Source organism: Balaenoptera ricei, chromosome X (genome assembly GCF_028023285.1).
Source record: "Balaenoptera ricei isolate mBalRic1 chromosome X, mBalRic1.hap2, whole genome shotgun sequence".
NCBI lineage: Eukaryota > Metazoa > Chordata > Mammalia > Artiodactyla > Balaenopteridae > Balaenoptera > Balaenoptera ricei.
The window spans coordinates 11,929,294-11,951,153 of NC_082660.1; the positions used below are offsets into that span (position 1 = coordinate 11,929,294).

Genomic DNA, 21,860 nt, shown 5'->3' on the forward strand with positions numbered 1-21,860 from the left:
GCTCCATCTGCCACTTGGAGTATATATCCCATCACCTTAATTGCTGCATATTTACCAAGAAAGTGGAGCTACAAGGCACTGTCCTGGGCTTGGCTCAAAATCCCCTCAACACATAAGATGCCTATATCCTTTCGAACAGGTCAGGGAGCCCAACAGATAATTTTTCCAAAAGAGAGAAGGAAAGAGATTTGGGGATCTTTTGCTGTTCTCTTGCTGACCATCTACTATCAAATGAGTCTGAGGAAAAGTGTATGAGACCTTGTAAATGGTGCAGGAAGTGTATGAATTCTGGCCCATTCCCAGCATCCATTCTTGACGTTAGCTCCTCAGGTCAATTTGCACTCTCTGCTTTAGTGGAAGACAGAAATAATAGCATAGGTCTTTGCAAACCCAGAAATACAGCTGTTGTACTCTCCAGTCCTATAGACAGCGTGCATGAAAATCAGCTTGCGGGGAGTCAGCTGGCTCTAAAGTCATGCATTGTCAGTGGTGCTGACAGACACATGGGGCAGGGGGAGAATGTGAGGTAGCAGCAACAAGTGGGCATCTGTTGTTCCCTGGAAGATTATGCCCGCCCAGTAAAGTTGATAGCTTTTCCTATGAACGCCCTCGTCTTTGATGCCACACAGCTGATCAAAGAGAGGCAGTCGAGACATGATGGTTTGTTCAGTGACTGCTCTGGCCCATGAACACTTGTTCCAGAAGTCAACAATGCTTCCTATGAAATAACTAAAACCTGACTCTAAGGTGTTCTTCCTGGCCAAGAAGAACCCAACCCTATCTCATAATTTGTGTGAGCTAAGCTAAATTACCTTCTGTGTTTCTAACTCCAAGCCAATTAAAGAGGAAGGAAAGTGGTAAGGGGCAGGAACATCTGTCTCTTAATAGTATGTTACAAGTTTTAATATCTTTATACGCACTGTATTTTATAGGCAATGCAACACTGTAAACAGATTCTAGGACCATTCTAAATGTCCTCAAGCAATTACCCAGGAGGTTATGAAATTTTTACAGTGACTAGATTATATTCATGGTTTCTACAAATGTATATTTTTCTTTTGCTATTGGTAACACAAAGATAGATACACAATTATCCAAATCCTTTAGGAGCCCCATGTGAACTTTACTACTTGGGAAGGAATGGTTTCAACTATTTCATATTATATGTTATATATTATATGCTGTGTAGCATATGCTATACATATATGCTGTAGGTTATATATTATATCCTATATATTACATACTATAACCCCCACAAAACATGAATATTTTCTTTCCAATGGATAGTCTAGAAAATTCTGAAGCTCTGTCTAAATAATCAGGCTGCAACAAGCACAGATTTGAAAATTAAGTAGGCCACATGGTTTTGGTCCAGTGACTCTTTAGATCACTCGTTCTCACACTGTCATTTCCATTACGGGCTGAGTTGGAAAAGAGTTGAATTGGGTGTGTAGTGTCAGCGTTTTGTGCAATCTTTCAAATCCATCTTTAATGCTCCTTTTTAATAAAAATAAAGTGGGAGGCTGGAATGGGAAAGATAAATTCAAATTGGATTTTAAATCATCACTTCCTGTTTCCAGGAAAGTTTACCTGCATCGAGGTTAAGTTTCACCTGGAACGCCAGATGGGCTATTACTTGATCCAGATGTACATCCCCAGTCTGTTGATAGTCATTTTGTCCTGGGTCTCTTTTTGGATAAACATGGATGCAGCCCCTGCCAGAGTTGCACTGGGCATCACGACAGTCTTAACGATGACCACCCAGAGTTCAGGCTCCAGGGCATCTCTGCCAAAGGTAAGAAAACTCCTCACTTGACAACAAGTGACCTGAGACGTTTGTCAAAGGTCTACGGGCTGGAGAATTCTGTGAAGACAGAAATGTTTGCTACCCTGCAGCACTGTTGGAGATGCAAACGCAGTAAGAAGAGAATGGAAAGCTGAGTTTGAGAGTTAGAGCTCTGAGGACATGGGGGAGCTTCATAATCAGATCAATTAGGGGAAAGGGGATTCAGGGTTGAGAGAGAAGAGGAATGAGTGGAGGCAGAAACATGTCTCAGGAATTCTAAGAAGCCCTTGAGTACTTCTGACCTCATGTTGTTTATGAGGCATGAAGCTTGCAGGAACTGGAGTAAGATTGATGTAACTTACGTTGTATTGTCAAGTAGTTACTGGGGAGGCTATTGTGATTCACATGCTCAGTGAAGTCATTTACAGTAATAAAAGACTGACTTAATCTCCTGCAAATTTACACAGAAAAGCCATATGCAATGAGTATACCTAAGAAATAAAGGTGCAGTATGAGGGTGTATCAAATCAGACACACGGATGTTTGCTATGCCTTAATTTACCTTCATGGCTAATAACACTACGATTTTGAGTGACACAGTTACCTAGAGAAGGACAGTGGACTCACTGAAGATGGTGAAAGTTCTGGCTACTGTGGCAGGTTGACAGAGAAGTGTGGAGTGGATATTGGGGACAGAAAGACATTTTGTAGCACCCTGAATAAGAAATCATAATGGCTGCATAATCTATTTTTATTAAGAGCGGCCCTCTGCATTTGTAAATATTGCTTAAGCAAGTAAGGGTAAATATTCTGCTTGTGAAATGCCCCAGCGCCCCAAAATGTGCCTATGTGTATTTCCCCCTTTCACTGAGTACATTAAGCCATTAGCCTCAATTTTCCAGGAATCTGAGTTCAATTTAGTATTCAGTATACACTGTCTCATACTGGTTTAGCAGTCCCTCCAAAACTCAGTTCCAGAAAATAACTGAGATGTAATCCCCTATCTTGGCTGGCTTGGGCTTATGTTCAGTTGTGCTGCAACTGACATGATGAGAAATGTTATGTAATGTTCCACATTATCTCTTATGTTGGAAGATAAGATGGCGTACGGAAGAGGCCTGTGGCTATAATGGAGTCGGGTTGAATAGTGGGAAAATAGTTAAACAAATTTTTCAAGTTCCATGCCTCCAAAGATAAATATTAGATTTGGTATGCTAATAGAGAAAGGAATAGAGCTGTCTCTGATACTTTTTTACTTTCTAGAATAACAAATAGTACAAGATACCTGTGTCATATTTCTGTTGGAATACAGATGTCAGAAATGGTAACAGCTTTTTTTTTTCAGCTACATAATCACAAATCAATATTGCCTAATAGAAATTCTAATCCCCTCTGTGCCTCCTTCCAAACAGGTTCATTTGATTATATCCCGTTATTTATTAGCTACTGCTATCACTGTAATGCCATGCCATTAAACACTAGGACACACAAATATATTTTACATTTTACTAGACAGCTAAAGTACTGAAGGCACACTGCAAGCAGATAATGTGAAAACAAGACATTTAGCCTCCAACTACTCATTGCTGCAAAAAGAATAGTCATTTATTTTCAAAATGAGAGCTTGAGTTTTTTTACAAATTTGTTATTCATTCTTATTAGCCATTGTGATTTTACAGCATGGTCAAAACTATTGTTAAAAAGGAGATCAATCAAGACGGTAGAATAGGAAGACATGGAAGTCACCTCCCCCCATGAACACATCAAAAATACATCTACATGTGGAACAATTCTCACTGAAAACTAACTGGAAACTGGCAGAAAGACTCCTGTACAACCAAGGCTATAAGAAAGATACATATGGAATTGGGTAGGAAGGGAAGAAAAGCAATCAGGTCAGGACCTATGCCCCTGGGAGGGGACTCAGAGGAAAAGGGAGAACACACGAACAGACGCCCGCCTTGGGGAGTGAGCAGTGAGAACCACAATTGGAAGCCCCAGTCCTGGCATCCTACACAGGGAAGACAAGCCCCCTCGGCTGCTTGACGGACCACTGGGACTAATAGGAGGGCTGGGGGAAGCCTGGACTCCGCTCCTGAGGAACATGCATGTGCACGAGTGCTTGTGCACTGGCTTGCCCCTGGGGCAGGGCAGAGAGGGCGGTGAGAGGACTGTTCCAGTGGCTGCCAAGTTTCCCACAACTGCCTCAGTGCATGCTCCAACAAAGCTTACTCCACGTCGCAGTGTGGTATGGGATCTAGGGCTGCCACAACCAGGGAAAAAACTTGGTCATGGGATGCAGAGATGACCCAGTCCCAGGGCAGAGCCTGGGTGAGGCGGCAGTAGCCAGTGTTGGTGCTTACTCAAACATCCTATCAGAAGCAGCCCAGAACTCTGATGATGGCCACTCCACCACAGCTTACCCCAATACACAAAGAGAGTCCACACCAGCCCCGCCTGCCCTGCTGTGCAGCTCCACAAAAGCGCAGGGGTGGCAGAGACTGGGGGAAGTGATTAGCACTGAGGGACAAAGGGGACTTGGACCCGAGGCTGCATCTGAGCAGATCGAGGGAAATAACTGCTGGCACCTGTACTGGCAGCACATCGGAGACAGCTCAGACATCTGTCTGTGGCAAAAATGAGCCGAGAGCCCACATGGGCCTCCCTTGCCTCAGCAATCCCCAGCTCTGGGGCAAAGGTCCCAGTGCTAGGAAAGGGGAAAGCGGACACTTAAAGGGAACAGAGCCAGATCAAGCCCAATCCTCAGGGCTTCTACTCCAGCAACTTGGAGGGCAGTGATGGCCACTGAGCAGAAGGGAAGTCCCACCACACACCCGGCTACATCTCTAGACCCTCCATCTTCAGCCTTATGCCCTACCAAGGTGACAGCTACCAGCACTTCCTGAGGAAAGACCTGGCTTATGTCCACATCAAATCTGCTCTCCCACCAAAGGCATTAGGCACATACAGTCTATAATATGAACACCCCTTCCAGACTGGAATAGATAACTGTTTCATTTAAATTCATAGAGGCAAAGAAAGTTAAGCAAAATAATAGGGCAGAGGAGCTACTCTCAGCTGAAACAGCAAGAGAAAACCACTGAAAATACATAATTAAACAGAAATAAATAACTTACCAGATAAAGGATTCAAAGCATTGCTTATAAGAATGTTAATTGAATTAGGGAAAAGAATAGATGAACACAGTGAGAATGTTAACAAGGAACAAGAAAATATTTTTAAAAACCCAATCAGAAATAACGAATTCAATAACTGAAATAAAAAACACAGTAGAAGGAATGAATAGCAGACTAAGTGACATAGAAGAACACATAAGTGATCTCGAAAATAGAGTAATGGAAACCACCCAATCAGAAAAGCAAAAAGAAAAACAAATTTTAAAAAATGAGAACAGTTTATGAGATCTCTGGCATAACATTAAGTGTACCAATATTCAAATTATAGGGGTCCCAGAAGGAGAAGAGAGAGAGAAGGGGATTGAAAATGTATTTAAGAAAATTATGGCTAAAGACTTCCCAAACCGGTGAAAAAGGAAACAAATGTCCAGGTACAGGAAGCACAGAGGGACCCAAACAGTATAAACCCAGACAGACATATCATAATTAAAATGGCAAAACTTAAAGATAAAGAGAATTTTAAAGGCAGCAAGATAAAAACAGAGCCATATACAAGGGAACCCCCATAAGGCTATCAGCTGATTTTTCTGCAGAAATTTTGCAGGTCAGAAGGAAGTAGCATGATATATTCAAAGTGCTGAAAGGGAAAAACCTGCAACCTAGGATACTACCTAGCAAGACTGTCATTTAGAATCCAAGGAGAGGTAAAAACTTCTTGGAAAAGAAAAAACTAAAAGAGTTCATCAATACTAAACCTACCATAAAGGAAATGTTAAAGGGTCTTCTCTAAATGGAAAAAAGTAAGAATCTATAGGAAATGGAAAATCCAAAAAGGAAAGGCAAATATATACTAAGGACTAAGGATCTACCACTTAAATAAGCCAGTGCAAATATTAAAAGACAAAAAATTGTAAAAGCAACTATAACTACAATAAACAGTTAAGGGATAAACATGAAAATGTAAAATATGACATTAAAAACACAAAAGTTTCGGGAGGGGTGTAAAAAAATGTATATCTTTTATGAATGGAGAAAGAAGATATGGCACATATATACAATGGAATATTACTCAGCCATAAAAAGAAACGAAACTGAACTATCTGTAGTGAGGTGGATGGACCTAGAGTCTGCCATACAGAGTGTAGTAAGTCAGAAAGAGTAAAACAAATACTATATGCTAACACATATATATGGAATCTAAAAAAAAAAAAAAAGGTCTGATGAACCTAGGGGCAGGACAGGAATAAAGACGCATAAGAAGAGAATAGACTTGAGGATACGGAGAAGGGGAAGGGTAAGCTGGGACGAAGTGTGAGAGTAGCATTGACATATATACACTACCAAATGTAAAATAGCTAGCTAGTGGGAAGCAGCTGCATAGCACAGGGAGATCAGCTCGGTGCTCTGTGACCACCTAGAGGGGTGGGATAGGGAGGGTGGGAGGGAGACACAAGAGGGAGGGGATATGGGGATATATGTATACATATAGCTGGCTCACTTTGTTATACAGCAGAAACTCACACAACATTGTAAAGCAATTATACGCCAATAAAAATGTTAAAAAAATGTAGATCTTTTAAAATGTGTTTGAACATAAATGACTATCAGTTTAAAACAAGTAGATATAGTTATAGGTCAACATATATGAACCCCATGACAACCACAAATCGAAAACCTACAATAGATACACAAAAACTAAAAAGAAAGGAACAAGAGCATACTAAAGAATATCATCAAACTACAGGGGAAGAAACAAAAAGAAGAAGAAATGAACAGGGAAAAACTATAAAAACAACCAGAAAACAAGTAATAAAATGGCAATCAGTTCATACCTATCAATAGTTACCCTAAATATGAATAGACTAAATGCTTCATTCAAAAGACATAGGGTGGGGACTTCCCTGGTGGCAAGGTGGTTAAGAATCCGCCTGCCAATGCAAGAGACACAGCTTCCAGCCCTGGTCCGGGAAGATCCCACATGCCATGGAGCAACTAAGCCTGTGCGCCACAACTACTGAGCCTGCGCTCTAGAGCCCACGAGCCACAACTACTGAGCCTATGTGCTGCAACTACTGAAGCCCGTGCACCTAGAGCCTGTGCTCTGCAACAAAAGAAGCCACCGCAATGAGAAGCCCGCACACCGCAACGAAGAGTAGCCCCTGCTCGCCGCAACTAGAGAAGGCCCGCGCACAGCAATGAAGACCCAATACAGCCAAAAATAAATTAAAAAACAAATTTATACATGAAAAAAGACATAGGGTGGCTGATTGTATTTAAAAAAAAAAGACCTATCTATATGCTGCCTACAAGACTCACTTCAGAACTAAAGACACACACAGACTGAAAGAGAGGGAATGGGAAAAGATATTTCATGCAAATGGAAATGACAAGAAAGCAGGGGGTAGCAATACTCATACCAGACAAAATAGACTTTAAAACAAAGGCTGTAACAAAAGATAAAGAAGGGCATTATATAATGATAAAGGGATCAATACAAGAAGAAGATATTACACACATTAACATATATGCATCCAGTAAAGGAGCATCTAAACATAGAAAGCAAATACTAACAGAAATAAAGGGAGAAATTGACAATAATACAATACTCGCAGGGAACTTAAATGCCCCATTTACATCAATGGACAGATCATCCAGATAGAAAATCAATAAGGCAACAGTGGTCTTAAATGACACGTTATACCAGTGGGACTTGATAGTACCTACAGGAAATTCTATCCCAAAATGGCAGAATACATATTCTTTTCAAGTGAACATGGAACGTTTTCCAGGACAGATCACAAGCTAGGCCACAAACCAAGTCTCAGCAAATTTAAGAGGATAGAAATTATTTCAAGCATCTTTTCTGACCACAACAGTGTGAAGCTGGAAATCAGTTACAGAAAGAAAAATGAGAAAAGAACAAACACATGGACACTAAACAACATGCTACTAAAAAACCAATGGGTCAATAAAGGAATGAAAGAGGAAATAAGAAAATACATTGAGACAAATGAAAATGGAAACACAACTTTCCACCACAACTTTCCAAAATCTATGGAATGCAGCAAAAGCAGTTCTAAGAAGGAAGTTTATAGCAATACAGGCCTTCCTGAAGAAACAAGAAAAATCTCAAATAAACAGCATAACCTATCACCTAAAGGATTTAGAAAAAGAACAAAAAAGCCCAAAGTCAGCACAAGGCAGGAAATAATAAAGATCAAAGAGGAAATAAAAATAGAGACCAAAAGTAAGAAAAGAAAAGATCAATGAAAGCAAGAGCTGATTTTTTGAAAAGATAAACTTGATAAACCTTTAGCCTGGTTCACCAAGAAGAAAAGAGAGAAGACCCAAATAAACAACATAATAAGTGAAAGAAGGAAATAACAACCAATGCCACACAGATACAAAAATCATAAGAGAATACTACAAACAGTATATGCCAACAAATTGGACAACCTCGAAGAAATGGACAAATTTCTAGAAGCATACACTTGCCAAGACTGAATCAAGAAGAAACAGACAATTTGAAAAGACCAATCACTAGCAGTGAAATTAAATTTGTAATTAAAAAACTCCCAGCAAACAAAAGTCCAGGACCCGATGGCTTCACAAGAAAATTCTACCAAACATATAAAGAAGAGCTAATACCTATCCTTCTCAAAATATTCCAAAAAATTGAAGTGAACAGAACACTCCAAATTCAGTCTATGAAGCCACCATTACCCTGATACCAAAACCAGAAAAAGACACTACAAGGACAGAAAATTACAGGCCAATATCACTGATGAACATAGATGCAAAAATCCTCAGCAAAATGTTAGCAAACCGAAGCCAACAATATGCAAAAAGGATCATACACCATGATCAACCAGGATTTATTCCAGGGACTCAAGGATAGTTCAATATTTGCAAATTAATCAATGTGATACACCACATTAGCAAAAAGAAGGATAAAAATCACATGATCATCTCAGTAGACCCCCAAAAAAAGCATTTGACAAAATTCAACATCCATTCATGATAAAAACTCTCATCAAAGTGGACATAAAGGGAACATATCTCAATATAATAAAGACCATTTATGACAAACCCATAGCTAACAACATACTCAACAGTGAAAAGCTGAAGGTCTTTCTTCTAAAATCAGGAACAGGACAAGGATGCCCACTCTTGCCACTTTTTAAAAAAAATTTGTTTATTATTTATTTATTTTGGCTGTGTTGGGTCTTTGTTGCTGCGCATGGGCTTTCTCTAGTTGTGGTGAGCTGGGGCTACTCTTCGTTGTGGTGCACAGGCTTCTCATTGTGGTGGCTTCTCTTTTTGCCGAGCACAGGCTCTAGGCACGTGGGCTTCAGTAGTTGAGGCATGTGGGCTCAGTAGTTGTGGCTCGCGGGCTCTAGAGCACAGGCTCAGTAGTTGTGGCGCACAGGCTTAGCTGCTCCATGGCATGTGGGATCTTCCCAGACCAGGGCTGGAAGCTGTGTCTCCTGCACTGGCAGGTGGATTCTTAAGCACTGCACCACCAGGGAAGCCCCTCTCGCCACTTTTTTAAACATAGTATTGGAAGTCCTAGCAACAGCAAACAGACAAAAAATAAAAAACGAAGGAAGGAAGGGAGGGAGGGAGGGAGGAAGGGAGGGAGGGAGAAAGAAAGAAAGAACAAGCATCCAAATCGGAAGGGAAGAAGTAAAACTGTCACTCTTTGCAGATAACATGGTACTTTATATAGAAAATCCTAAGGTCTCCACCAAAAAACTACTAGAACTAATAAATGAATTCAGAAAAGTTGTAGAATACAAGGTTAATATATAGAAATCTGTTGCTTTTCTATACACTAATAATGAACTATCAGAAAGAGAAAGAAAAAAATCCTGTTTAAACAACATCAAAAAGAATAAAATACCTAGAAATAAAACTTAACAAAGGAGGTAAAAGACCTATACTATGAAAACTATAAAACACTGATGAAGGAAACTGAGGATGATACAAAGAAATGGAAAGATATCCCATGCTCTTGGATTGGAAGAATTAATATTGCTAAAATGGCAATACTACCCAAAGCAATCTACAGATTTAATACAAGCCCTATCAAAATACCCATGATAGTTTTCACAGATCTAGAACTAATAATCCTAAAATTTATATGGAATCACAAAAGACCCCAAATTGCCAAAGCAATCTTGTGAATAAAAACAAAGCTGTGAAATCACCCTCCTTGACTTCAGATAATACAACAAAGCTACAGTAACCAAAACAGCATGGCACTGGCACAGAAACAGACACATATATCAATGGAACAGATTAGACAGCCCATAAATAAACCCATACACCTATGGTCAATTATGACAAAGTAGGCAAGAATATACAATGGAGAAAAGACAGTCTCTTCTATAAGTGGTGGTGGGAAAACTGGACAGCTACATGTAAAAGAATGAGATTAGAACATTTCCTCACATCATATATAAAAATAAACTCGAAATGGATTAAAGTCCTAAATGTAAGACCTGAAACCATAAAACTCCTAGAAGAGAACATAGGCAGAACACGCTTTAACAAAGGGTACCAATATTATTTTGGATCTGTCTCCTAAGGCAAAAGAAATAAAAGCAAAAATATACAAATGGAACCTAATTAAACTTAAAAGCTTTTGCACAGCAAAAGAAACCATCAACAAAACGAAAAGACAACTTACCGATAGGAGAAAATATTTGCAAGTGATATGATCGACAAAGGGTTAATATCCAAAATAAATAAATAGCTCATACAACTCAATATCAAAAAGCAAACAACCGAAACAGAAAGTAGGCTAAAGACCTAAATAGACATTTTTCTAAAGAGGAAATGCAGATGGCCACCAGGCACATGAAAAGTTTCTCAACATCACTAATCATCAGGGAAATGCAAATCAAAACCAAAATCACCTCACACCTGTCAGAATGGCTATCATCAGAAAGTCTACAAATAACAAATGTTGGTTGGTGAGGATGTGGGGAAAAGGGATTCACTGTACATTGTTGGTGGGAATGTAAATTTGTGCAGCCACTAGGGAAAACAACATAGAGATTCCTCAAAAAACTAAAAGTAGAACTACCATATGACCCAGCAATTCCACTCCTGGGTACAGATCCAGAAAAAATCAAAAACACTAATTCAAAAAGATACATGCACCCCAATGTTCATAGCAGCACTATTTACAATAGGCAGGATACGGAAGCAACCCAAGTGTCCATCAATAGACAAATGGATAAAGAAGATGTGGTATAAATATACAATGAAATATTACTCACCATATAAAAGAATGAAATTCTGCCATCTGCAGCAATGTGGCTGGAGCTAGAGAATATTATGCTTCATGAAATAAGCCATACAGAAAAAGACAAAAACTGTATGATATCACTTAAATGTGCAATCTTAAAAGTAAAATGAATGTATATAGAAAAACAGAAACGATCTAACAGATATAGAGAACAAACTAGTGGTTATCAGTGGGGAGAGGGAAGCAGGTGGGGGAAGACAGAGGTATGGGATTAAGAGATACAAACTACTATGTATAAAATAGATAAGCAACAAGGATATATTGTACCTCACAGGGAATTCTGGCCATAATTTTGTAATAACTTTTAATGGAGTATAATCTATAAAAATATTGAATCACTATGCTGTACACCTGAAACTAATATAATATTGTAAATCAACTATACTTCAGTTTTTAAAAACTACTGCTAAATAAATGGTCACTGATTAGTGATCTTTGTATGAGAGGCAGTCAGAAACTCAGATAAACCAAAAGAGGGTATAATAAAAAATCATTTTATATTCAGCTCTGAACTCATCATGGTTATCCTTTTGCCATCACAGGTTTACCTTCCTACGTGTTTTTCTTAGGCTATTATTAAACACGGTTGGCTCTCAACTGACTGTGGGGAGTTGTGACTCATATGGATGACAGTAAGAAAGGAAAATGGGATACAAAATGAGTCACGGAAAACAAATAATTACTTACACACATACACACGCATTCTAATTTATAAACATGGCCATCCCTGAGAAGGTGCTTCACTGTACTGATTGTACAGTTGCTCCAGGGCCTAGGGCGACACCCTTTACAGAGTAGGCATGCACACTGCACTTCCTAATCTATAACAAGTAAGACATGCTTCTTTATATATACGATAGAAAACACAGAAAGTACCATTAACGTTAACCAGCCAGTATATAACTGTCGAGTGTTTTTTCCACATGCATTTGTAGGCAAACCCCCACACATGCACACACAGAAAACTTAGATCAAACTTTTATACATTTCTATACTATGTCCTATTTTGCATGGCATTAAAAATCTATCATGACTATAATTTGCAGTAACTTAATAGTCTATTTGATGTAGACTAAATAAATCATCATTTATTTTACCGTCTTGGATATTTCAGATTTTCTTTTTTTGCATTTGTATGATCATTATAAATATATCTGTATATGAGTGTTGTATCTTTGTTTTAGATGACAAATGCTTATATTTTCTTAAATATTATTTTGCAGTGGAAAAAAGAAGGAACTAAGGATGAGTGGAGTAAATGAGAGATGATCTATGGGAAGAGGCTAAATGGGATGTATGTTCCATTCAGGGAGAAACTTTGTCTTGTTTTCATGTTAACTCCAGCACCTAGAACAGTGTGTGACTTAGACTCGTTGATCAATAAATCCTCACCAGATGGATAAATAAATAAATTAATGAACAAGCATGTTCCCCCATGTGAAACCATGTAGAAGATATGGAGTAGGCTTGAAGCAGAATCTATGGGTAAAGGTTTTCCAGAAAAATATTAGGGCTCTAATGTATGGAATAATATCATAATACTGTGACATATACTATAGAAGAAAAGAATTTCTCTAAAGGAGTATGTCTTCCTTTTCAGAAGTTCTCAAGTAGACTTTGGGAAGTTAAGAATATATCCACGATGGTATCTTAATATTTTGAAACACAGGCAGGCCTGTACCTAAATCTTAGAGCCTTCACTTCATTCAACCTCTCTAAGCCTGTTTCCTCATTTCTGAAATGAACATATTATTTTCTACCCCTTTCATAAATTAAATGAGGATAAAATAGGGCATTATCTGCATACATTGTTGAGCTCAGTTTTTTTTATAGGGTAGGCAGTCAATTCCTTCTGGTTATTTGGTCATTTTTCCCTATCCATAACGTAATAGAAAAGACTGCTCCATGGGATGGGAGGCTGTATTAGAAGACTCATACAGGGCCTTATGAATAGAAGACACCATGTTCTTTGGATGGCCCGTTATTTGCTTATAGTCATGCTGCCAATGTGATGAGCCAAAGTTTATCATATGTGTGCGTGTACATGCATGTGTGTATTTTTCATAGGTAGGCAGTTTATTGAATGGGTTAAGCTCTAGAGGGTCTGAATAAGCAATGGCTGTTTTTCTCCAATCACTGCCATTAAAACAGTTGGTTCTGTTTACCCTGTCCCTGGGGGACCTCAGGAAGATTCCATAGATTCTCAGTCACTACATATTATGTCATTAGACCCAGAATGAACAAATGTGTGTTTTACAATTTAATAGACACCTAAAATATTGGTGATAGATACTTTATGATAGTCCACTATCAGATTTTTAAAAAGTCATCTAGCCTGAAGCAAAACTTCAGTCTCACACCCAACTTCATATTCTTTCCATCCCTTGCCCCCAGCTCAGGCCTGCCCTTTGGCTTGAAGATATGCAGTGAGGCAGGCACACTGTCTGTTCCTTCACAGTTCTTCCCCTTGCTTTTCCAATTCTCTTCCCCGCTCCTGTTGCTGAGTTCACCAGGCTGAGGGTAAAAAGGTGGATGGAAGAAAGTTGTATGTGACTCACACTGCTGTATTCTAACTCTTGCCTTCTCTAATGGCAAGTCTCCAAATGCCAGCTTTCTTGTGAATTGAACTTGATTTCTTCGGAGATTTCTGGGGGTCCCACATACCACGCCATCCCTGGATGAATAATGCACTCTGGCTGATGTCTTACAGTCTCCTCTTAGCTATCGTCTCCTAGCAGCATATTCCATACAGTTTCTTACTTGCAGGGCCTCCTTACTCAACTAGACAGCCATCCTGGTTGGCATGTTTACAAGATTCACATCTGGCTATTTCCCACACCATTTATTTGGCCCACCAAGAACATGTGTTCTTGCCAAGCTAAATAGTGGAAATGCAACTTAATTGTTAACCCTTCTGCCTTCACCCTTTCATCTTGGGTATTCCAGCTAACTACTACCTTTGGAATTTATCCACGTAAGAAAGAAGTACTTGTGTTCATATTTTCATACAAAACCCAACCTGCTGAGGACACACGACAGGTTCTCCTAAGAACTCTTTTACTCTCCAATTCCAGGGCAACTTGGAATTTCAGCAGCTCAGCAGGTATGACATGTGGAGGAGAGCTCTTCTCTTGCTGTGGTGGGGTAAACCACCTTCTCCCAACCCCCTTTAGGAGAGTAAGGAAAATGCCATAGCGCTGTCAACACCCACAAATTCCATGACTTCAATTAATTCTTTTCAAATGTCTAGTCTTCCAGAATACAGGGTGTCAGGTATAATGGTCTCTAGATAGCATTTCTTCTAGAAAGTCCCGCATCCTGCATACATATGTGTAGAAATCCCATTCCCATACTACTATACTTATAAAATAAACAAACATACCTAATTTTAGAGTTTTAGCCCTATGAGGGCAAGGACTCTTGATTTTGTCCATGTTTACCTACCCACCACTTAGTATAACACCTGGCTCATAGGAGGTGCTCAGTAAAGAGTTGGTTAGTGAACGAATAAACAGTGTTGAAAAGGCTTGTAGTCAAGTGGTATTCCAGGTATAATTTAATTGGCAGTTCATTCATCCATCATTTATTCAACTAACATTTATTGAGCATCTCCTCTGGGCTATTCAGTGTGCTAGGAGCTGGGGAAATCAAAGATAAAAAAAAAACAGTCCTTGTCCCTGCCTCAGGGGTTTGTAATCTGGTATGCCAGAGACAGATACGTGGAATGGTAATTATTAAACAATGTGGAATATATGGACATTGATGAGGATGCCTAACATTATTAAATGGAGGAGGGGGAAATGGAGGGGGAGGAGGGAAGAGCGAGAGGGGAAGGGAGTCAAAGAAGGAAGGAGTAGTGCTAGGAACGTGGCCTGAAGGAGGGAGCCTGAGCTGAATCTATGAAGCAGACTAAATAGGTGAAGTAGGAGGAGGTAAAGGTCATTCCAGGCAATGAGGACTTTGCTCTTCATAATATTTGGGCTACACTTATAAAACAAGCTTTTCTAGAAGACAATCTGGGCAGGTTTCCAACATGCTTCACGAATTTTAAACACATTTCAAGTAAGAAACTTGTGTTTATTGATTCCAAGTTAATTCCCTGACTTCCTGCCAACCAAAGCTTTTTGTGGTTTTTGCTTGGTTTGGTCGGTTTTGTTTGGTTTGGTGTTTAGAAGTTCAGTCTCTTCCCTCAATACAGAAAAATGAAACACTGGCATTATATCTGTTCCATAGGTACTTTCCCATTTGAAGCTATAAAATTGCTTTTTTAAAATATACATCTTTATCAACCTCCAAGAAGCTGTTCTACTGGTAATGTTCTAACAGTTTGGTGCATAAAACCCCTAGTGGCAGTTATCACCAACAGTTATCACCTGACTGTAATATTATCTTAAACCTGGAAATCCTTGGGACTTGGGACATTTTAAAGATTTAAATAGAAATAAACTCTGGCTTTTAAAAAGCTTAAAAAAAAAAAAAGACTGAAGGCTGGGTGTATTGTCGTCTTTCTAACCCATAGGAAAATATCAGGATGAACTGAATAGAAGGCTGTGAGACATCAGGCAGGCTTTGAGTGTGGCCAAACAGAGTTGAACAATTCTTTTCCTTTACACTGTGTTTGTTATTATAGCTAAACGATTCGCAGCCACTCCTAATTGTGTCTTGAGTCCCATTTGTGGCTACAGCCCAGAGGCTGTAGAGCTGAGAGCAAGCATTGATACGGGACAGTTGGGATGCAGTGTGCAGGTGACTCTGACAGGTCCATAACCATCTCCTTGCAGCAAAGATCCAGAGGCATTATCTTTAGCCATTATTAACTGAAATGCCCTATTTCCTATATAAGGAAATTTTGCCTTACTTTTCAGCCATCTGGTCAACTAAGACCAGCTGGACCATTTCAAGAAGCTGCCAAACCCAGGACAGCTTGGAATTTAAAACAAGAGTCCTGCCATGTTTGTTCTTGCTTTATTCCCCATGAGAATGTTTCTATCTAGAGACTGCAGCAAGAGAAACTATGAAAGCAGTAAGACTGATACCTACAAAAGTTTTGAAGTAAGGATTTTTGGGGGATGTCTGTTTTAACTCTAAAAAATAAAGATGAATGCGCCTTGAATCAGGTACATCCCCAGCTAATTGGAATGAATTTCCTAGGTCGGATTGGTATTTCTGAAAGAGGTGTGGAACAATTCTGTTTTGTGAAATCAGGATTTTACTGAGTTCTTGGATAAAAGATTGAAAAGTAACAAAGCCAAGCTTTAGCAAATTGATCTGCAGGCCTGCTTACTTCAACCAGAGGTCTGCGTACGTGGGAGACTTCATAAACTTTCCCTTCTGACATTTCCTGAGCCACAGCAAACTGAAGAGTCGTTGATGCAGTGACTGTGTGATAAAAAATATGCAAAGAGATGATGTGTGTAAATTCTCTTGGGACAGAGCTGGAGCATTATTGGCACCTTAGTTCAAGAACGTTGTTGGCAGCTTTTACAGGGAGCTGACAGTGGGAGAAGCTACCCAGGCTGTGCTTCTGCTCACCTCCTGGTGAGGCTTATAAATATTTTGAGGTTCAGGATTATTTTGAACTCTCTTTCCATTTCACTAAAATGGGGAACCCATCTGCGTCATATAGCCTAAATGTCTTCGGTTCTTATAAATGCCACACAGTGAAGAAAAAATGAACTATTATGGAGCATGTACTACAAACTCAGGATATAGACATGAAGAAACAGACTGACATATACATAAAATAGGAGATTATAATTCAGTAAAGTAAGGGCATTGGGGTAGACTTTTAACAAAAATGGCTGTAATAATTCCCTTCTCTGTATCCATACCCTTTGGGTAATAGCCCCCTCCCACGTTGACTGTCAACTTGACCATGTGACTCGCCTCAGCCGAAGGAACAATGGCAAATGAGACATAACCAGAGACTTGAAAAGTGCTTGCACATTGTAGCTCACTTTCTCTTGCTGCTCTTGGGACCCTATGAACACCACCATGTGAAAAAAGCCAGGCTAGCCTGCTGAATGATGAGAGACAAACGACCCAGTTATTCAATTACCAAGATGGCAGCCAGCTAACTGCCACTTTCCTGCTCATTACTCCAGGCACACTGGCCTCCTTGCTGTTTTCCGAATATGCCAGGTACATGCTGTCATCCCTGGGCCTTTGCAATGACTGTTCTCTGTGCCTGGAATGCTCTGCCCCCAGATATTCACATGACTAACTTCTCTACCTTTTCCAAGTCTTTATTTAAACCTTATCTTCTCAATAATGCCCGTATTAGCCATTATCCCTTCACCCATGCCCTCATCCACACCTTGACCCAACTCAACTTTTTGATTTGTTTCCCCACTGTACTTTATCACCTTAGAGTAACACTGATTCATATCAAATTCTATTACGGATTGTCTTTATTCTATATTGTCTGTTTCCTTTACCTTGAATATGAACTCCATGAAAGCAAAGATCTTCATCCGGCTTGCTCCCTATAATAGCACCTAGCCTATAGTATATGCTCAATAAATGTTTGTTGATTGAATTAATGAATACATACATCTCTAACGTCTAGTCACTGAGAAAACTCCATCTAACCTTTCTCTAGAAGACAGAACAAATAAAAGGGAAACCACATAGCCAGGGGCCCATCTTTCCTTAACTGGCTATTCTTTACCACCAAGAATCCTGGCTACCTACAGTATGTCACTCTAACATAATATCATTTTTATAAAGTTTTACTTCTCTGACGGATTGTATCAAGTAGTGTTATATTCATTTTTCTTTGATAGCTATTTCTTATAGAGTAATATAACCAAAGAAACAATAATAAAGTGGCAATGGTTTAGATGAGAGGGCATCCAGACAGGCTATTTTTATCTCAGTTTTGCTTCCTCAGCACCGTCACAACCAATTTGGAGGTTTCTCAATGCGCCGACACAAGCGCCCATTTCCGCTTCCAGCTCCTCCAGTTTGTTTGGATGCAAATATATTCTTTGAATTCTGATAAAGGCGTCCAGAGCTCTCCTCAGCTGAACTCTCTACAGCCACTCTGGGCCAGAGGTGAAGCCCTCATACTCTTCCATAGGGGCCCAATCATCAGAAAATACCCCCTTTTCTTTATTTAACAAGAACCAAGTGGGTTTTTGTTTTCCTCTGATTTTCATGTGTCATTAAAAAGTATCTGTGCATCTGAACTTAAGGACTGCTTTGGACTGCATTATCATCTAGGACTTGAGAAGCCCTGAGCTCCAATCTGAAGCAAACTGCGTGATATGCCTAAAGCAAACCATTTTCCATCCCTAATGAAAAAAAGGGGGTGACCCCAGTTTGCTTTCCAAAATTGACCATGCCTTAAGGAAACTGGAATATCCAAATATTTTCCGAACTACACAGGAACTAATAAAATCTAAAACTTTTGTGTTGTTAGCAGAAGGGGTGCAAGCAATCCTGTTAGGGATGGGAAAACTGATGACTAGGAGGTTAATTCACTTTCAGTCTTTCAAGATCTGCTTGAAGTAGATGCCACTTCTTACATGAAGCCCTCCTGGATCTCCATCAAATATAAATGGCCTCTCTTCCTTACCTCCATGGTACTTTGTGTCTTACATCAGTCACTGCATTCAGACTTGTGGCTTAGTGATTAGGGCCCTATGTACTTGCTCTAATGTTTTGTAAACTCTTTGCGGAGAGGACCAAGTACTGTTCAACTCTGCATGACCTGAGTGACTTACATAGAAGAGGCCCTCAGTAGTTATTATTATAAGGGGACTGCGTTCAATGGTTCCTGATGTTCTGTGATTGGAGTAGGAATAAGTGCAGGAGCTTAATTGGCCTGATAAGGAAGTGTCAGTAAAGCAGGGGGCCTCAACCTTTGCTGCACATTCGAATCAGCAGAGATTTTAAAGCTTTCCCATACCCCACCACAGATAAATTAAACTATCTGGCAGTAGGGTCCAGGCATCAGCATTTTTTAAAGCTGGTTTTAATGTGTAGCCAGGGTTGAGAACTGTGGCTCTAAATATTGTTGTCTTGGGAAGTGTTTTCACTGTGTATCATTTGCCAGAATATAGATGCATTTAAACTTCATGACAACACTATAAACTACATATTATTATTATCCTCACTTTGTAGAGGAGGATGCTAAGGCACAGAGGTGTTAAGTAAGTAGCTCAAGTTCCCACAGAGCTAGACTTGAATCCAGGCAGTTGAGTCTGAGTTGGTATGATTCATCTCTTGGCCACACCACCTCCCGTTGTTAACGGTTACCGAGTTTCTTCAACATGCCCAGCACTGTGCTAAAAGCTTTACGTAGGTTATCTCACAGCAAACATATGAGATAAGTATTAATACAACTTCGCATCACCAATTTACAGGTAGGGAAACTGAAACATCAAGAGGTTAAGCAATTTGCCCACAGTTATGTTGCTAGCAAGTGAAGAACCAAGATTCAAACCACTGGTCAATTCAAATCCTCCCAGAGGAAGAACTAAGAATTTTAAGTTTCATCACATAGTCCATATTATGCGAATTACAGGTGGAAACTTTTGAGTGTGAGATAAGTTATTTTCCAGGCTCTGTAATCCCTGTCTTTTGGCTGCGCAGATTGCATTCACTGTGTATTACATGCAGTTGGCAACTTTGTTCACCATTTTGATGAAGAGACAATGTTTGCCTGATTGCCCTTTCTCTTTCATATTAAGAATAACTTATAATGATTCCTGAGGCTTCTGTTACACATTCATCCTCAGCAGACTTTCTAACTGAACTCAGTTGCTGTTTATTGCTTGTATCAGCTGTAGCCATTTGAACCATCATTTTCATCAGTGTGATTATGTTAAGAGCCCAACCTGGTAGAGGCTATTATCCATCATTTAATGGCAAGTAAAAGGTTGAAGGAAAGCAGATTGGATGACCATGAGCAATAAAATGGTTAAATAAATTGTGGCCTATTCATACAATGAAATACTAGATGGAAATAAAAACGTAAGAACTGCAGTCACACATAACAACAGAGATGAATCTCTCAAATCTTACATTAAGGAAAAGTTAACAATCATAAAAAAATATTCACAGGCAAAATTCATCTATGGTGTCCCAACTAGAATTCTGGTAGGATTTGGGAAGTAGCGTGGGACTAGTGATGGGGAGGGACCATGAGGGGCTGAGCTTCAGGGGGCAAGAAATGTTATATTTCTTGGCCTGGGTGGCAATTAGATGGGCATGTTCATTTTGTGGTCATTCACTGAACTGGACAGTTGTGATCCTGATGCTTTTTTTCTCCACTATGAATGGGACATCTTGTTTATAAAAAGTTGAATAAAGGTTGTTTGGTAAAGCAAAGAAATACAGGTTCCCCAAATAAACTTAGAGGAACATTTTAGCACAAGCCCATTCTTTCTCCTTCTCTTTTTTTGATCCTGGTACTTTTAAATATTTTATTAAAGAAGTTAAAAAACCCAGATTGCACCAATAATGAATAAATAATAGAGGAAACTCATACACTTTAGGCAGTTTCCTCCTCTTCCTTTTTCAGAATGAAAACAACAAAAGCTGATACTAATTGACTCTAGGTTCCAGACCTGCTACTAAGTGCTTTTCATTTATGTATTATTTAATCTTCTCAACAACCCTATGAGCTAGATAGTATTGGTCCCATTTTCTAGATACGTAAATTGAGACTCAAGGTTATACAACTAATAAGTACCAAAGCCAGAATTCAAACTTAATGGGACCCTCAGCTCTATTCCTGTCTTACTTTATAGTCACTAATGTCCCTTCAGCCTTTAAAATGGATGTCCTTTATGCCTGTTGCAGTTTATACACTTGAGGGTTGATTGATGGGACTCAAAGAATTCAGTAACCTAGAGATTCCTTCCATATTCTTAAATTATGGTTCACAGTTTGGAGTAATCATAGTGAGTCTTCCATACAGTTCTAAATTCTCCCTGGAACAGTCCCACCCTTTATTTTGCTTTCCACTGCTGTTTTCTGCTCACTTCCTAAACAATCCTTTCTTATGGAAAGGGAAATTAGCACCTTTCTGTCATCGGAGAGAATCTGAAGGTACAAGATACTAAACAGAAATTGGTATCTATTAATGTTTCTTGCCCCCATGTAACCCTAATTAAAAGAGGAATTGAAACAGGAATTAACACTTTGTAATTGGCTCATGTAGAAGACCATTCCCCATAAATCATACATTTTATTGTTGGTTCTAAATCATATACATGGATTTCTCTTTTTGGGAGACTCCAGAGAAAGGATGCTCTGCAAATATGGAAATACGTGTTATAGGGTTAGTTTGTACTCATTCATTCAGTTTATTTACTATTCATGGTATATACTGTATTCTAAGATACTTTTTTTTTCCTATTTTCACAGCTTTGAGTTTGGGTTGTAGCTTAAAATTGAAGACAGATCAGTTGAATTGGAGATGTTTTTCTTTCTTAGTGCTGTGTAAAATAATGGTGCATCTTATAGTCATTGGCATCTTAGATTTAATGAACTACTATACTGAACTTCAAGAGCCAACCATTATGCTTGGCACTGGGCATACAGAAGCGAGTAAAATAGATGTGCTCCCCACTCTCATATCCCACTGGAGTGACAAATACTGAGCATGTAA

The 21,860-nt window shown here is 39.3% G+C and overlaps 1 protein-coding gene across 3 annotated transcripts in view; it reads left to right on the top strand.

The window, feature by feature from the left end:
* Positions 1-21,860, top strand: part of GLRA2 (glycine receptor alpha 2) — a 190,496-nt gene that overhangs the window by 82,346 nt on the left and 86,290 nt on the right. For all 3 annotated transcript variants that reach the window (XM_059910774.1, XM_059910775.1, XM_059910776.1), the window contains exon 7: positions 1,581-1,795. In XM_059910774.1, the coding sequence (XP_059766757.1) occupies positions 1,581-1,795 (215 nt within the window). The remainder of the gene's footprint in view (positions 1-1,580; positions 1,796-21,860) is intronic.